This window comes from Equus quagga, chromosome 14 (assembly GCF_021613505.1).
Source record: "Equus quagga isolate Etosha38 chromosome 14, UCLA_HA_Equagga_1.0, whole genome shotgun sequence".
NCBI lineage: Eukaryota > Metazoa > Chordata > Mammalia > Perissodactyla > Equidae > Equus > Equus quagga.
The window spans coordinates 76,979,276-76,996,556 of record NC_060280.1 but is presented as its reverse complement, the minus strand read 5'-3'; the positions used below and the strand labels follow the sequence as shown (position 1 = coordinate 76,996,556).

Below are 17,281 nucleotides of genomic sequence, written 5' to 3'. Positions count from 1 at the left end.
GGAAAAGTGTGAACATACGAGGAGAGCGCATGAGGTGACACTTACTGCCCAAGGCCATAAAAAAGGCCAGAGCTGAAGAGATATAGGGGCCAAAATTATAGATTAGGTAGGACTAAACAACCCTTGGCGCAGCCTCAGATGAGAGGGTTAGAAGTGAACCTAATGGTTTAGGGAGAGTAGCCATAACCCTTTGAAGCTCTCTCTCAGGGTCCTCAGTACCTCCTTAGCAGCTCAGGAAACTTGAACTGAGACTCTGAAATTATTACCTAAATCCCTTAAAGCAACAAGATTTCTGCCTCCTCATTAGGGACATGCATTTGGATTTACTGAACTGAGTGGGGCCTTTATTTCATGAGTTGTCGAACATTTAAAGCCTGATACTGTAAACTCCAGATGTTCCACGTTAGGGCAGTGCCATGGGGTTTTGGTGCATTGAGCTGGTGTGCAGGCATTTTTGAAGACTGATAGGTTCAGAGAAGGACTGTCTCAAGTGCTTGCCCAACACACTATGGATGGGAAGTTTTGCTTCTCTCATGTCAGACTCCCTTCAGGGTGGCAATGTGTGTCTCTCTGCCTTCTCCCTACTCCTGCCATGTGGCTCCCACGTGGCTCTTTTGAATTACACTGGGACAATTCAGCAGGGCCCTTGGAGAAGAAGCGAATGCTTAGAGTACTGGGATGGGGGTGGGGGAGAAGTCAATGACGCAGTGTTTGAAAGAGGTATTGGACCAAGTTTGGTGGCCCATTCACCCGCTTAGATCTTCATAGTTTGGTCTATTTTGGGTGGTCAAATGTTCCACCTGGGTTTCAGTCTTCACCATCTGCTTAGAACAAAAGATATATAGGAGCGTTTGCTTGTCACGGCCTTGTACATGTTATCTCAGTTATCATGGTAATTCAAGTTTATTAGACTACCCTACAGATGGTCTGAACCCTGAATGCCTTGACTCCTGCACTTCTGAAGTCAGTGAAGAGAGTAGTGTGTGGGCGGGGAAGGAACACAATGCATCACTTTTAACCATTCATTGATTGCGTTGGGCCCAGTCATGTCCAGCACTTGTCTGCTCTGTGCTTAAACTTTTAAATTATAAAACATTTAAGTGCTTGCCTCTAGTTCCCTTGGAATGTGGTGACGTTACCTGGGATATTCTCAAGGAGACATCTTAAGCTATTTAAATGAAAAGGAGGAAAATGATCATATTTAGGTTCCTTTCTACCTACTTAGCGCTGATTTTCCAGGAGCAAGGAGGGAAGTCGGTGTCAGGAACTTGTAGGCATGAGTGGGAAGCGGAAGTTACTTCTCAGGTGATCTGTGTATTAAGCCCTGAATTTCTTGCCTTGGGAGAGTCCAACTTTGCACTGAGACTGGAAGGCTGAACTGCATCCAGACGGTGCAGTTGCTTACTCTATCGGTTGCCTATTGATGCTGAGGGCTGTCTGTGGAAACTCACAGTGAAGGCCGCCCACAGGAGGACTGCCTGCAGAGCTCATGCCCGGGGGCCCCACCCCTTCTTCCCTGGCCCAGGCTCTGTTCGTTTTCAGTTTGGGGCCTATCACAGGCTTCTGTGACCACTGGTGGCCTCTTTAGTGAGCCTCTAGGAGCATTAAGAATATAAGAGGCATACATATCTGTGAATTTTAGTTCTTGGCTTCTTTGTGCTAGCACCAAAGAAGTGAGGAGGGAACTTTTCTGTGGAAAAGCTCTTTCGCATAAAGTGCCCCTAAACGTGTATAATTAACAGACCTGATGGAACTAGTGTTTCAGGAACCAGAGTTGACCTCCAAATCTACTGGTTAGTCACCCCTCTCCCCCTTCGTTTGACCCCTGTAGAGGGAGGCCTTAATTGCTCTGCGCTGGGCTGAGCTGCAGTTACATTTTCTGACCCACCCCTTCTCAGTGATGGCTGTATTTTGACAGTAGGCAAGCAAACCTCTTCCCTTGGCTAAAGAGATCCTTTAGGCCAAGAAGAAACTATGCGAGCGAGAAAGGAGCCTGTTCCTAAGCAGGCCACATTCTTGGTGACCTCATCTTCCTCCCAACTGGGGTCCAGTTGGAGCTGTGCATACAGGGCAGACTTCCAGTTCCTCCTGTCTGGGACTAAGAGTGGCAGATATAAATAGACCAAGACTTTGTCTGTAGCCATTGTTCTCTAACTGCCCATTGTTTCTGGAAGCAAAGTGGCTGTAGCTCTTGAGCGTTCGGCTCTCTCCCCCGCCCTCCCTCCCTCCCTCCTCCCTTTCTGTCTCTGTTTCTCTGTTTTTCTCTCACTGTCAGAGATCTGAATCCCAGCTCCGCCATTTCCCTCAGCTGCCTTTGCCATTGTCTGGAGCTTAAACTTGAGGGGAGGACGGGCGCCACAACAGGTAGATCAGCTGACTCCAGTGAAGCTTGTGTCCGAGTCTTTCTATGATATATTTGTGGTCAAGATGAGTATATGTGGATGCAATGATAGTAAAGTCGGGAGGATTTGTAACTGGTTGAACAACCGTACCCAAAGGGTCTTGATTAATGTGTCTGTGTCAGAATGATGCATGGTCTCTGGTGTTATGTTATGGGGCTCAGTGCTTGGTCATTGCCTTTCCAACGTTTTTATCAGGGGCTCAGATTAGAGAAGGATGCAGAAAGCGTACTTAGTAAATTGCAGACAGTGCAAAGCTAATAGGATGAGGACAGATTCATGATATAGAAAAGACCGCTACACAAGGAAACATGGATCAGAACAAGGCGAAGCTTAATAGGGATAAATGTAAAGCCCTACATTGAGGTTAATAAGATTCAGTCAACGGATGCAGAGCTGGCTCAACATCAGTTCCTACAGAGAAGGTCTGGCAGTGCGCTTTGAGCGGCTTTTGCAGTGTGGCTGTTAGAAAAATCAGTGTCAGCCTCCACCCACAGAAGTGCATGGAGCAGGCAATCATGTCACGTTCTCATTTTACTCCTGAGAAGCATGGCGTCCACCTGCGAATGCTCAGGATGCTCCTTAGGAACACAGGAATGCAGGGCTGCCTCCGGGTGGAGGGACAGCCAAAACCACGGCATCGTGAGTGGTTGAAGGAACCAAGGAATTTTAAAACCTGGACAGAAGTGATGACAAAGGAGATGAGTGAAGCAGTTGAAAAGCTGATAGATGAGGAAAGATTCAACTTTTGCTGTGCAGCTTCAACCAACAGGACTAGGGTCCATGGACAGGACTCATAGGGAGGCAGACTTTAACGCAATGTGTGTAATCATTTTAAAGTAATTATTGCAGTCCATAAGTGAAACTGAGTGGCTCAAAAAGTTGGAGCTCCTGAATGTCTTAGATGAGGCGTCGCAATGAAGTACCTCTGTGGGGCCTTTCTGGGAAGTGTGATGGTCGCCTCCAGGTCCTGCCCCACTTCTGATTGTTACTGCTCATGGGCAGGTGGCCCTTTGTCGATCTGGAAAGCTTGGGCTGGTTGTGTATGTCTAGCATGTTGCTTCAGTGCCTGCGGTTGGCATGTGGAGAACGTTTGTCCCTGTACTGGGAAAATGGACTTATACATTCTTACTTTTCATTGTGGTTTCCCTGGGCTGAAAACAGTTGCGCTGTGTGAATGTGTATGAGTGTGCTTTTTCCTTCTCTGTCCAGATTTATTTATTAAAAGAAAAACACATCTGCATAAAAAAGCCTTAGAACACAGGAAGAATGTCCACTTTGTTTTCCTTTCTGTAGCACCAAGACTTGTGGGGTTTCAGCTTCCTCTGAGGGGTTTTTGAAGACTGGCTTTCATCTCAAACAAGGCTTTTTCCCACTGGAAAAAACGGTCTTTTTTTGGTTTAAAAATGTATTTATATAATGTATAAATAAATAAGAAAGTTGAGAGAGAATTTCCTTTCAAAATTTCTGGAAAAATGCTGCTTTCTGAACATCATTAATTGGGAGTGAGTTGCTAGCTCTTCCCAACTCGCTTCCACTTTGCCGTCTGTCTCTGTATCTGGTATAAATTTTCCAATTTTCTCTTTTTCTCCTTTCTCCTTTCATTCCCTCTGTTTCCTTCTCTGCTCTCCTTCCTTCTCAGTCTTCACTGCCAGCTCTTCTCCTCCGCCTCCTCTGCCAGCCCCTCCCTGCCTCCTCCCCCAGTGGACCCTGCCCCACTGTCCCCGACGTCTCCCGTCTTGCTCAGCCCCTGGCCCTTCTGCTTTTCCCGGGCTCGCCCTCAGCGCCGGAGCCCTGCCTGGAAGAGGCCTGTCTCTGTGTTTGTTTCCTGCGTGGGAGGGAGAGGCAGGCCTTGAGAAAACAGTTCAAAAGTGCAGAACAACTTTACCTCTTCCAGCCTGAATAAACGGGCTTCACTCCAGTTGTTTGCCCAGATTTTTCCTTTGCCCATGGAGAAAACTCCTCAACCTCCACCTTGACCAGCCTGGCCTTCCTGGTGATCCTTGGGAACCCCCTCCATGCCCATCTTGCCCGCAGACCAAGTGCCAGGTGGGCGCTGAGCTGAGCATCTGTCTCCTCTGGTTCTGGGTCGCCGTGCGGTGGAGCCCGAAGTGCTGGTGCTGCAGCCACTGTCTGCAGAGTCCCAGGGATGGGGACGCTTCCCTTCTCTGGAAAGCACTTTCTCTATAGTGAAAATGATGGAGAAAAAGAAAAGAAATGTTCTTGTGTCCATCATTTCTGCCTCCCTGCCTTTTACCTCTGCTAATTGGTACAGGTAGAAAACACCTGGCTTTAGTGTCTGACGGTCTGGTTTTGAGTGCTGATTATATCACCTGACTGGCTTGATCGTCTTGATTACATCACTTCAGTAACCTTTGGGAGCCTTGGTATCCTCACCTATCTGATGGAGAGAATTCTAAAAACTTGTTTTTTTTCAGGATCATATTAGAATAAGATTTAGAACATTTTCTAAAATGTAAAACTCTATTCAGATAGCAGTCCTGAAAATTATAGATGGGAATCAAGTGAAATTATAATAAGTTGGTTAGCCCAATTAACCAGCGTCTCCAGGATCTCAGAGAGTGACCCATCAAAGACTGATACGTAAACGAGTAGTAGTGGAAGCTGGGATAATAGAAAGAAGTAGGTTGTCAAATATTTTCCGTATTCTTCTTGACTGGGGTTATACTATGCCATGTTGGTACCAAAAGCATGATGACCCTGTCATGAGTGTTTTAGCTGAAGGCAGGGCAGGAGTTTGCCCTCACTCAGAAGTGTAAGATGTGGGAAGAACCAGTAGTAGTCACTGTGGCTGTCTGAAAAGCCTTGGGGTTTAAAGGCTCCAATTCTTGCCTTCCTCCTGAGTGATATGGAGACGGTGGCTGTGTGTTTTTTTGTGATAAAGAAGTCACACTGTTCTGGGCCGTTGAGGACTTGTAAAATGCATGGTGGGAGTCAAGTGTAATCATCTATGTGGGAAATGATTTGAAACATGTGAAGCACTCTGTAAACGGCTTTAAATGATCGCTTAAGAACTTTAAATTCTTCTTTAAAATACTCTACTGAGCTGGGACTTGTATGCTGGGATCCTAATCTCAATAGTTAAGACATTCTTTTAAATTGTGAGCATGTCATTCATTTAAGGGCACCTAGAGGACTAGGGTAGAATGCAGCTTGAGATTTGGCAAATTCCAAACATAGAAAGGAGATTTGAGCACAAAATTGCAATTTTGTTCTACGCCATATTTACTCTAAGATGGTACTCTTAGGAAGTTTTTAAAACCAAAAGGTATCCTGGGTCCACTGGATCCTGTAGCTGTGAGGTGCTGACATGTCCAAACATGTATTTTAGATCTGTTTAAATGATTATTGCTACAAAAAGTTTTCCCCCTTAGCAGATTGGAGCCTACAGAATAGGTAAGAAATTAGTCTGTTCTGTTAAAAGAACCAATTTCAGGGTATGTCGGTTTCCATTTATATCTCAGAATCTGAGTTTTGCTTTCATTTTTCTCATTTTCTCAGTTGCTTAGTTGTACCTGGGGAAATTGCCAGATTCCTTCTCCTTGCTGTCTCTCTCCACACTGGGAAATAAAATTGTGTATTTTTTTTTTTTAGTCTTTATATTTTATAAGACACTTTTGGGTTCAGTTCAAGTCACCAATGATTTATTGAACACCTACTATATATTAGGCTTAGGCAGTTTCGCACATCCTTAATTTAATCCTTACTGCAAAGCAGGTAGAGAATCCTAGAGAACGAGAGAATGCTCCCTGTCACTGGTCTCTGAGACCTGTCTCACGTGCCTTCACGTGCCGAGGCCCAAGGCTGCTGGAGACAAGGCGCAGCTGGGAGGCATTCCAGCGCAGGGCACATTCATTTAAATATTTCCTCTTGCAGGCCATTTGCTCAATGTTTAGGGTGGGAGATTTGAACTGTTCTAAGGAAAAAGAGAGAACACTGAGCTGCAGGACCCAGGGGGCAGTTCTGCTTTCTGGCTCAGGTCCTGGAACGGAAGAGCCTCTCTGGGTTTCCCTGAACACCTGGAATTGATTTGGGTTTTTCTCTGACTTCGAAACATTTGCTGAGGCGGAGGATGGTGGAGGGGGTAGGAAAGAAATAAATCCAGTGATTAAAAATAGCTTTTGCATGTCAGGTGCCTGAACGGATTTGGGAACATGCCTGCAATCCCTTTTGTCTGGCAGGTCTATGGTCGGCGCTGCCGAATTACAACTGCTTTCATTTGTCTTTCCTGCTCCCCTACCATGTAATGGTCAAGGGCTCATTGGAACCATGTGTGAGCCTGGTGAGTCACCAGGTCCTCAGGACTTCAGTGGTAATAATGTGTTAAAACTCCTTTTGGGGGATGGGGCAGGGGGTGGATGAAGGGTAGAAGGGAGAGGACTGAAGTCACTTCCTACAGATGTTCAGTGCGCTCAGCCCTCTGCAGGCTTCTTTCCCAGGCCTGGCTTCAGGACGCAGGCCGGCTTCCCGGAGCCATTTGGAGCATGCCTTGCCTCTCAGAGGGCCACCTCCTTTGTCTCGGGGCAGCTTCCCTCTGAGAAGAGGCGTCTACCTCCGAGTTGGCACGTTGTCCCCAAGCAGTGTGCATTCCCCAGTGGCACTGTGCCTTGGCAGCAGAACCAAGATGCTGTAATTGGAGACTGGCTTGCATTTTTGGTCAGTCAGGTCACTGGGGATTTTCTGTGCAGCTTCTTCCTCCCGTCATTGGAGTAGTTTTTTATTGGCTGGTGACGTCGAGGGGGTTGGATATTAAGAGAAAGGCAGAGGCCCAGTTGTATGTTTCTCTGACTGATAGGAGTCTGCTTTAGGGCTCATGGTGTCCCGTTCTTTGGTGCAGTGCTGGACCGTTTGGTTGGGATGGGTGGCCCAACAAGGGCACGGAGCCATTTCTTGCTTAGTTCTTGCTGGAGCCAGGAGTCCTGCTTGTCCCTCATTGTTCTGTCACATCATTAGGTTTATGAAAGTGGAGCCAAGGGGCTGAGGAGAGTCACTTATTTCCCTTCTTTGCAGAAACCTCAGCCAGAAGCTTTGTGGATTGTACTAGCTCCCTCAGCTAGAAGTCCTGCTGCCAGGTTTCTAGGGCCTCTAACAGGATTTGGAATCAGGAGTTTAGGAGAAAGAGGACCCTTCCGACTCCCTTCATCCCTGGTTCCATTCCAGCCTTCCGTGAATGAGAGACCGGGCAATAGACAGCTGTTGAGAGTCCCTTTCACATTCTTCTGAGATATTAGCATCTTCATTGAGTAAGTCTTCCTCCAGACCAATAACGACTTTCCAGGGACAGTCAGTTTCAGTCAGAGTTATCAGTCACTGGCCGTGGCTACTCTTCTATGAAGGCGTCTTCTCTCCTACTTGTTCTAGGCAGTTTGACAACTGCCCTTTGGGTGCTGGCCGGAATCCGCAGCCTTTCTTTGCACACTTCGAGGTACAGTTGTAGGTCCGTGAGGACGGGACAATGAGGAAGAAATATCCCTGTAGCCTTCTGCTTGTCGGCCGTGGGAGTCCCAGGGACTGGCTCGCCATCCTGGTTTGAAATCCTCCCGCTCTGATCCAACGGCATCACTTTCCAGATCGTGAGAGTGTCGCATTCAGAGAAGCTGTGTGGTTTAAGTGGGCCAATAAATGAACTGTAGGCCTAGATTTAAGCACCACGGAAAGTAATCTGAAGCCTTTTCTTTTTCCATGAATTTCTCCGTCTCCTGTAAGCTTTCGTATTATGATCCTCCTTTATCTCAAAAATATCCTCGTGACAATAAAATAATTTGTGGGTGAAATGACATGTTGCCTGGGACGAGCTTTACAGTTTTCAGTGTGTCGGGGAAGAGAGGAAGTAAAAACTGGCAGTGTTGATAGATTTTGAGTAGGAATTCATTATGCTATTCTCTCTACTTTGGGGTATGTTTGAAAATTGCCATAATAAAAAATTTAAAACTCTGTGAGGGATATAGACACTACCCATTAACAGACTTCTTTTTAGCAATGCATCGATTAAGTGACTGCTAAGTGACAGTGTGATTACATTAGTGGCAAAACTGAGATAAGAACCCATAGATTTTGACCAACAAGCCAAGGCAAGCCCAGTGCATGTCCCCCTGTGTCTTTTTTCCTTGTCTTCAGAGTCCTATTTTTCCATTTGGGATAGTTGCTTTTTTCTCCTTCCCATATGAACCAGAAGGTTTCTTTTTGGTTTCCTTTCACTTTAAGAAACATTTCAATAAGACTTTACGTAACTGATTAACCTTATATTTGTGCTCAGTTGCCCATCAGGGTGACTCAGGGGTGAACACAGACAGCGAAGGAAGCCAGGTTGTCATTTAACCCGTGTCACTTTGTGTGAAAGGAAGGAAGCCTCACTACCCTTGGTCCCAAGAAAAGATTGCAGTCGGTTCTGTAAATGGCTTTTAATTATGTCTTTATGGGGCTAGCCATATAAAATTCTGTATTTCCTCGATCCAGGAAAGGTTTTAAATTTTTAGGTATTTCCTCAAATGAATCTCATTTCCAGACTAAGAAATAAAAGTCCCATTTCTCTCCCTCAGCTGTAGAAATTTTAGTTTTCTTGGATCTCCAATTCCTGTTTGTAGCAGCAGTGGAATAGAGTTGAAAGATCAGGTTCTGGTCCTGGCTGGGCCCTCCCAGCCCTGTGACTTTAGCTAAGCTCTTGATCCCTCAGAGTCCTGGTTTCCTTATCGGTAGAATGGGGATCCTGTAATGCCTTCCCAGCCCCTGGGAAATTCATGATGTCAGGATATTATGGAATAGTATACGTGAAGCGTCTTGGCGGACTGTAAGGCATATTATTTATTCCTGGTGTTTCTGTCATGCTGCTCTTGGTTGGGACAGACCCCACCACACGGGTCTAGTGTCATCGTGGTAATCCGCTAGAGTTTGGCCAGTCTAATGGTCGCACAAGACTGGGCGTGTACCTTGGTTTTCTGCTTCTTGGCTATATCGCTCCTTGCCTAACCTTCAGGTCCCAGATGCTCCAGTCTCTTCTGTCATTTATTTGAGAGTGGTGAGAGGGGGAACATCTCCGGTCAATAAGGCCATAGGTCTTGATCTTCTCCAAGAACAAACACCACTCCAGGCCGAGCTTCTATGTAACATTGTTGATATCAGCCATTCAGTTTCAAACAACTTAAAAGAATGGTATAAAAAGTCACATGAAACGTCTTTGATGGCGTCTTGGACACCGAGCAGCCCTTAACTTCGAGCTACATATAAGAGCATTGAAACCCTTGTTCTGCATTTGGCTTAAAACATCCATGGGGTGTATAAACTTTTGTTCAGAGTTGGGCCACAATGGAAGATGAGCAGATGTTCCCCTACATTCAAAGTGCCGCTGGCTCTTTACGCCCCTGATGATTCAAGGCAAGCTACCTGCTCATTTCCACCTCCACACTGTGCAATCCTGGGGAGATGGAGATTGGGACTGTTATTTATTGACTATCTTCCGCACAATTCTCCTCTCAGAAACTCACGGAGATTCTTATAAATATTAACTCAGATTTAGGGTCCTGAGGAATAATCAGTGGGTAAGAAATCTAATATATTTGTAATATATTTGTGTTTTCAGTTTCTAGTGCACTGTGTTTAGAGTCTCCACTCTATTAGCATAGTATGTCTCCAGGTCAGGTTCTCAGCATTTTGAGACAAATGCGTTATTTGAGTTTAAGAGATTGCAATTACAATTTTTAACACAACGGGAATTTTAGTCCTTGGCCATAAAATACAATTAGTTAATTTCTATGGAGGCATTGATTAATTTCTAGATGCTCTTCCTAAAATTAGAAATATTTGGTACCTAATGCAAAAGCGTTATAGTAGGTAATGAGATAAAGTATGTTAAGAGTTACAGAGACGCCTGCTTGGGCTAAACCACATCTGATTCTCCACCTGTGTAATGATTTCACTAGTGTCATTGATCTGTGTAATTAACAGAACTGCTATGCTGATAAACTAGCAACATAGAGAATTTTTGCTTTCGTATTTACACGATGAGTTTAACATTTTGTATTAATATCCACTTTTGAATGTGATTATTCATCATTTAAATACAATGCATTCCCTACTGAGAAAGACAGTTCTGGCTAATTGTTCCCTCGTTTATAGAGGCGGTTTGATTTTTTTTTTTAACCAAAATTCCACACTTTATAAACATGGTTAAGGCTCTGACTTCCCTGTCTGCATCCTTTGTGTCTGAAGGCAGTCATACGGCTTTTCCTGAGTTCATCAGTCCAAATGCAGGTGTCTCAAGTGTGGGGGCTTGGCTTTCACCAGCTGGGCTGTGAGCACTGAGTCCTCACTGGGGCAGAGGAAGGGGCAGCCCCGGACACTGTGCAGCTGCAGCTGACAGGGTGTGGACCAGGCTTTTGGAGATGGCACTGAGGTGGACAGGCAAAATAATCCCAGCTGCTTGCCTTGGAGAGAACAAGTGAGAACCTGGAAATGCCGGCTCCCTGACAGGAAGCAGAAACCAGAGTGGGGAGCTGTCAGCCCAGCGGTCCTGTCCAGCCCATCCTGCCGGAGTATGTGGAGTTATAGGAAGCAGACTCCAGGAAGCCTCTTTCTCAGACTTTCGGCTGTCGTCCTTGGCCTTCACATCACCCTGGCATCAGACTGCCCAAACTTTCCTGTTTAGAAGATGCCTGGCCCTCGTAGCCAATCTTCTCCTTCAGTTCCAGTGTGCAGCAGAACCACTGCTTGCCCGCTTGGCCTGGCCTGAATTTCCCATATGTGTTGTCCTGGCTAATTTCTGCCATCAGTAAAGTCTTTTTCATTGAGTCATACATCTAATGGAGGGAACAAACACACTAAACAAAACCCACACAGTTCAAGGTCATGAATTTGTGTTGGATGGGAATGAAGGGAAGGAAAGTTGATTCAAATTCGGAAAACATTTAATTTGTTGATTGACTCCTGTGTTTCGCTCTGAACTGGTAGCTGAGGATGCCTCAGCTGTCTCAGTATTGCTTTCAGAAGCAATGCTCTCGGATTCAATAAAGAGTCCCTTTCTCTTAAGTAAACCTGACTTCTGCTTTAAGAGGAGACATTTCTGGACCTGCCACTTAGCTGTTCTTGAACGTATAGAGTGGGGACGAAGGGGGAGCATCCATGTCCTTCTTAGTGACTCATTTGATTACTCCATTGTTTGAAGGGCTAGATGTTATGTAATCAACATTTTATCCCCTCCCCTCATTTTCCCCCCTAGCAATCTGGGATTTTCCATCATTTTGTCAACCTTCCTGGAGGCATGTTGATTTTTCCACTAGATTTTTTTGGGCATGTCCCAGGGCAACCCAAACTCTCCACTCCCTAGAGCTGCAGACTCCCCCTCCGTGGCGGGCCTGGGAGAGCAGCTGTGATGAATCCTCCCGTCCTCCAGGGCGGGGGCCGGACTCTCAGCAGTTTCCTGACAGCATCTCTCAAAGCAAACCGGAGGGAAAGTGCTGTCTGCCCTTCTTTCTTGCAATGCAGTTTCCATTTATTTTGACATTCAGAGGCAATATATTTGCTCCTTTTCCCAGAGGTCACCAATTGTCCTCTTTCCCCTTTGATATTTCCATTTTATTCAGCCAATAACACATTATGACTGTCCAGGGAATTTCTTAACTAGCCAGAGTGTAGAGCTGGTTAGTTGAGAAATTTCTACAGTAGCCACGCCTGGAACACAGCCGTTTCATAAGTCAGTTTCATATGATACACTGAAGATTCATGGTGAGGAAGAAGGCTTCTGGAAATTACTACAGTAAAGTGTGTCACTGCCCAACGGTCACAGGAAGGCTAGTAGGAATTCTTAGGTCATTTCTTTGCTCACTAGGTTTTTGTGAGAAGTGCCTGAGGCGAATTCAGAGGGTGTTTAACTTGAGCCATGTGTATGTATCTGTGTTTTGAACCTGTCTGCAAGTACCAGAGGGATTGGACCTAGCAGAGAGAAAGATACGCATGGGCAGAGTAAAGGACGGCACATTTGCGAATCTGCATCCTTTCATCTTCACCACCTACGTGAATCACATTTTATAGATATTACCTCCTGTATGCCCTTCAAATTTGTCCACTCGTGTTATCTGCATTGCCGCCTTCCTCGTCAAAGCCGCTATCATCTCTCACCGCAGTTAATGCAGTAACATCTTAACAAGTCTTCTCATATCCATTCATAGTTTCTTCCGAAACTATTCTTTACAGAGCAGCTAGGGTGGTCTTTTTTTTCCCGTGTTTTTTTTTTTTATTGTGGTAAAATAAACATAGCATAAAATTTACCGTCTTCAGCATTTTTGAGCGTACAGTTCAGTGGTAGTAAACACATTCATAATGCTGTGCAGCCATCCATCTCCAGCAATCTTCATCTGAGCTGAAACTGTCTACCCATTAAACAGCAGCGCCCCATTCCCTTCTTCCCTCCAGGCCCTGGCACCCAACATTTTACTTTGTTTCTATGGATTTGAGTATTCTAAGTACCTCATATAATTTGTTTTTTTTGTGACTGGCTTATTTCACTTAGCATAATGTGTAGGTTCATCCATGTTGTAGTGTATGTCAGGATTTCCTTCCTTTTTAAGGCTGAATAATCTTCCATTGTATGTATTTTGTATATCTGTTTATCTGTTGATGGACACTTGGGTTGCCTCCACATTTTAGCTGTTGTGAATACTCCTCCTATGAACATGAGTATACAAATAGCTCTTTGAGACTGTGCCTTCAACTCTTTTGGGTATATGGAGAACTAAAACTCAACAACAAAAAACCGAACAACTCTATTAAAAAATGAGCAAAAGGCTTGAATAGACATTTCTCCAAAGAAGATATACAGATGGCCAATAAGCACAAGGAAAGATGCTCAACCTCAGTAATCATTAGGGAAATGCAGATCAAAACTACTACCCAAAAACCAGAAAATAACAAGTGTTGGCAAGGATGTGGAATCCTTGTGCACTGTTGGTGGGAATATAAAATCATGCAGCCACTTTGAGGAAAACAGTATGGTAGTTCCTTGAAAAATTAAAAATAGAATTACCATAAGGTGATCTCAAAACAAAATGTCATGTCATTCCTCTGTGTAAAGCTCTCAATGACTTTCTGTTTTACTTAGGATAAAATTATAAATTCCTTAATGTTCTTCCTACTTACCTCTTCAACCTTGTCTCAGGGAACTGTCCTCCTGATCACTCTGCTCCAGCTGCTTTGATCTTTTTGATGCTAAAACATGGCAAGTCCACCCCCCATCCCCTGCCCCCATCTCATGACCTTCATGCTATTCCCCTTATCTAGGACCGTGGTCTTCTAACTTTAGTGATCATCAGGATCATCAGGTGTTAAAAACACAGACTTCTGGGCTCCACCACCCCAGAGGTCTGGAGGGGGGCCAAAAATTTGCATTTCTCATGATTTCCAGGTGATGCTGATGCAGCTGGTCTGGGGACCACACTTTGAGAACCACTGGTCTAGAATAATTTTCCTTTTTTAAACTTCTCTGCATCTGGTAGATCTCAGGTCAAACATCTCTCTTCTCCTAAGAGAGGCCTTCCCTGATTCCTCCAGACTTACAGGAATTCCTGTTATATGTTAACATTTCATCTTCTCCTTCTCCTTTGAAGCCCTTATTGACATTGTATTTGAACGTTTAACTGTGTAAATAGTTTTTTAATGACTGAATCTCCTGCCAGAATCTGATATCCAACTCCATGGGGGTAGGGATCATTTCTGTCCTGTTCACTGCTGTTTCTCTAAATCCTTGCACATATCAAGAGCCAAATAATTATTTGTTGAATGAGTGGATATTATTTTCTTTTCATAGGTAAGTGGGAGTATGTAGTAACATTAATACTCTAAGTAAGCGTGAAGGATAAGTAGTGAGGGTGAGTTAGTAGATACATACAGAAAGAGTGAACATATTTTGTTTGCCAGGGATGCAGAACATTCTAGGCAGCAATCAGCTTTTTTTTAAAAGGGCCTAGCACACTGTGGAAAGCCCCCCAAATTTTACCTGCCTTGGTGAGGATGCTAGTACAATTATCTCTCAGGTTGCCTTCTTTAGACCATCCATGCCCTGTTATGTGTTATGGGTGGTTAATTACCATTTAGTTTTTTTTTAATTGAGATATAATTGACATATTATATTAGTTTCAGGTGTACAGCATAATGATTGATATTTGTGTATATTTCTAAGTGATTACCACAATAAGTCTTGCTAACATTCGTTACCTGTTTGGTTTTTATTATTCATATGCTATTTTTTCCTTACAGATATGGAATGTGCAGATGTCCCACTATTAACTCCAAGCAGCAAAGAAATGATGTCTCAAGCATTGAAAGCTACTTTCAGTGGTTTCTCTAAAGAGCAGCAACGACTGGGAATTCCAAAAGGTATGTTTTGTAGTTGGAAAAAGAGAGGATGGGATCTCACTTTTAGGTAAGGTCAGTTTTTCTCATCTGTAAGGTCAGATGGATGCTGTTACCAACTACGCTTCAGTCAGCCCACTTCACGTGGTGGTTGTAGTCAACTGCCGGAACAGTCATGGACACATGCTAATGCTTCTCCATGTCCCAGGTTTGTCACTAACATCTTGATCTTAGGGCACTGCTTCCCAAACTTGTTTACACATTAGATTCAAGATCTTCAAAAAATTCCACAGCTCAGGCCGTATCTCAGACCAGTGAAATCACGATTGCTGGTAGCATCAGTATTTTTGAAGGTTTTCAAGTGATTCTAAAGTAGAGACAAGTTTGAAAAACACTTGGAGTCATCCCGGGCCACCATTGGGTGATCAGTGAGTCTCATTTCCTGGAATTTACTGATTGCTCTTTTCTTTTCCATGTACGTTGGTGAAATGTGTTTATACTTGGGTGTACCCATCTGAAAGGGTTTATTCAGGAGTGCAAGGGGACTAGAGATGTCAGAAAGGAGAAATGACTGCAGAACGATTAAGCCTTTGCCAAGCAACATTTCCTGAACAATTGAGAGTAGAAAGAACACTGTTCTATTGAGTAAGAGTCCTATTGAGTAAGAGTAATGCTGTCTTTAGACCAGGCCAGTTTTACTGCTACGTGAGATGCTTCCAGGGCCGTCAGACCCATGCCTTAGAGTCTGTGAATGCGTCTGTACACCTTTTCCCATGTATACTACTTTACCACAAACCTCAGCTGACAGCAGTGCCCAACATCCTTTTAGGATCACAAGGCAGAATAAAGTGAATTCTGACCACTGGGTTGTCCACATCTCATAAAGTGATCTGGGAGGTTGATGGGATAACCTTGAGAGCAAGCGTGATGTGGGCACCACAGCCTGCCGTCATCTGAGCTCTTTGTGTCATTGGCTGGTGTAGCCATGTTAAACCTTGGGCCATGCATGAAGATTATGTATGGTCTGTTCTACAGTGCTACCAAACGCAGAGCCTGTGATATATGTACTTTCCCGGGTATCTGGGTGTGTTACAGCAACCTAGTAATGTTGTTACTACTAAGTACCATTTGAATGACTATTACTAAATGCTATAATTATTACTAACCATAATTAGCAAAGATAAAAATAATTAAGAATAATAGTCTCAAGTATATTATAAGAGTTAAGAGCAGGGAGATGAGTGCAATCTACAGAACACACTTGACTTTGTTATAATTGCTATTAAATAAGTCATTTGTTCCCTGTCCTGGGCTTTAAAAAAACTTCTCATGGAAAAAGGCAGTGAGAGAGAAGACTCATGGAATCCGTAGAATGGAATTCATAGGAAATACTCGTGTGTTACTTTTTCGCTGGTGATGGTGATTTCCTGGCAGGCGAGATAGAGAAGGTGGGGATGTTGAATGTGGGGAGGAGGGTTATGGAAGGAGCCCCGCCACATGAGTTTACAGGTGGTGCTTCCTAATTCTGTGAATCCGAGAACATCGTCAGCTGAGTTCAGGTCCTTTTGTGTCCTCTCTCAGGCTTGGGTAAGAGTGGAAAGCCTGACCTGCCACATTCTCATTTGATGTCTTCCCTCAGACCCCCGGCAGTGGACAGAAACCCACGTTCGGGACTGGGTGATGTGGGCTGTGAACGAGTTCAGCCTGAAGGGTGTGGACTTCCAGAAGTTCTGTATGAACGGAGCAGCCCTCTGTGCACTGGGGAAAGACTGCTTTCTTGAGCTGGCCCCGGACTTCGTTGGGGACATCTTGTGGGAACATCTGGAGATCCTGCAGAAAGGTAACTGTGGGGACAGAGTGAGGTGGACGCTGTGTGGGGTTGCTGTGAGAGTAGGTAGAGGAATATAACCCATGGTGGGACATGGATGCTGTTACCTGTGGGTGTCCTCTAACGGCAGGTATGGTCTACAGAGATGTGTCATGCAGGGCCTGGCAGACAGCAGGTGCTCAAAAATGCTAGTGTCTTTTCTTTCTATGTATTGGAGGTTCATATTTTATCTTTAGCAAGATTGCACCCCTGAAGCTTCTTGGTATCCAAAATTCTGATCCCAACTCTATCCCAGACTCATGCACTATTTGAACAGCAATACCCACAGCCAGCTCCAGGATTTTTCTTTTTGCAATCTTAAAACACATTGCCTTCATCTATGGCACTGTGATACCTGGCCACATTCACATGAAAGCTTAGTTTCTCAGAGCTTCTTAATAAGCCAGGCTTCTCTGCCCACTAACTGGACTGGAATTGTAGTAGTGCAGTGTACCTTTTTCGTCTGGAGCAGAAACTGGGGTTATGTCAGGACGCTGGGTTGCAACCTTGTAATGACATGGCCTCCCCTACCAGCCTCTTCCAACCTTTTTGGACCAAGTGACTCATGTACCACAGTCCTGGCTGAGGATAGAAACAGCAGCAGGCGGCAAACTTGGGTGTTTTGCGCTTATTTTTCTGAATTTCTTCTTAAAAT

At 44.6% G+C, this 17,281-nt stretch overlaps 1 protein-coding gene across 6 annotated transcripts in view; it reads left to right on the top strand.

Annotated features, from left to right (window-relative positions):
- ETS1 (ETS proto-oncogene 1, transcription factor) overlaps positions 1 to 17,281 on the top strand; it is a 175,923-nt gene that overhangs the window by 128,760 nt on the left and 29,882 nt on the right. For all 6 annotated transcript variants that reach the window (XM_046685277.1, XM_046685280.1, XM_046685275.1 and 3 more), the window contains 2 exons: positions 14,664 to 14,783; positions 16,399 to 16,599. In XM_046685277.1, the coding sequence (XP_046541233.1) occupies positions 14,664 to 14,783; positions 16,399 to 16,599 (321 nt within the window). The remainder of the gene's footprint in view (positions 1 to 14,663; positions 14,784 to 16,398; positions 16,600 to 17,281) is intronic.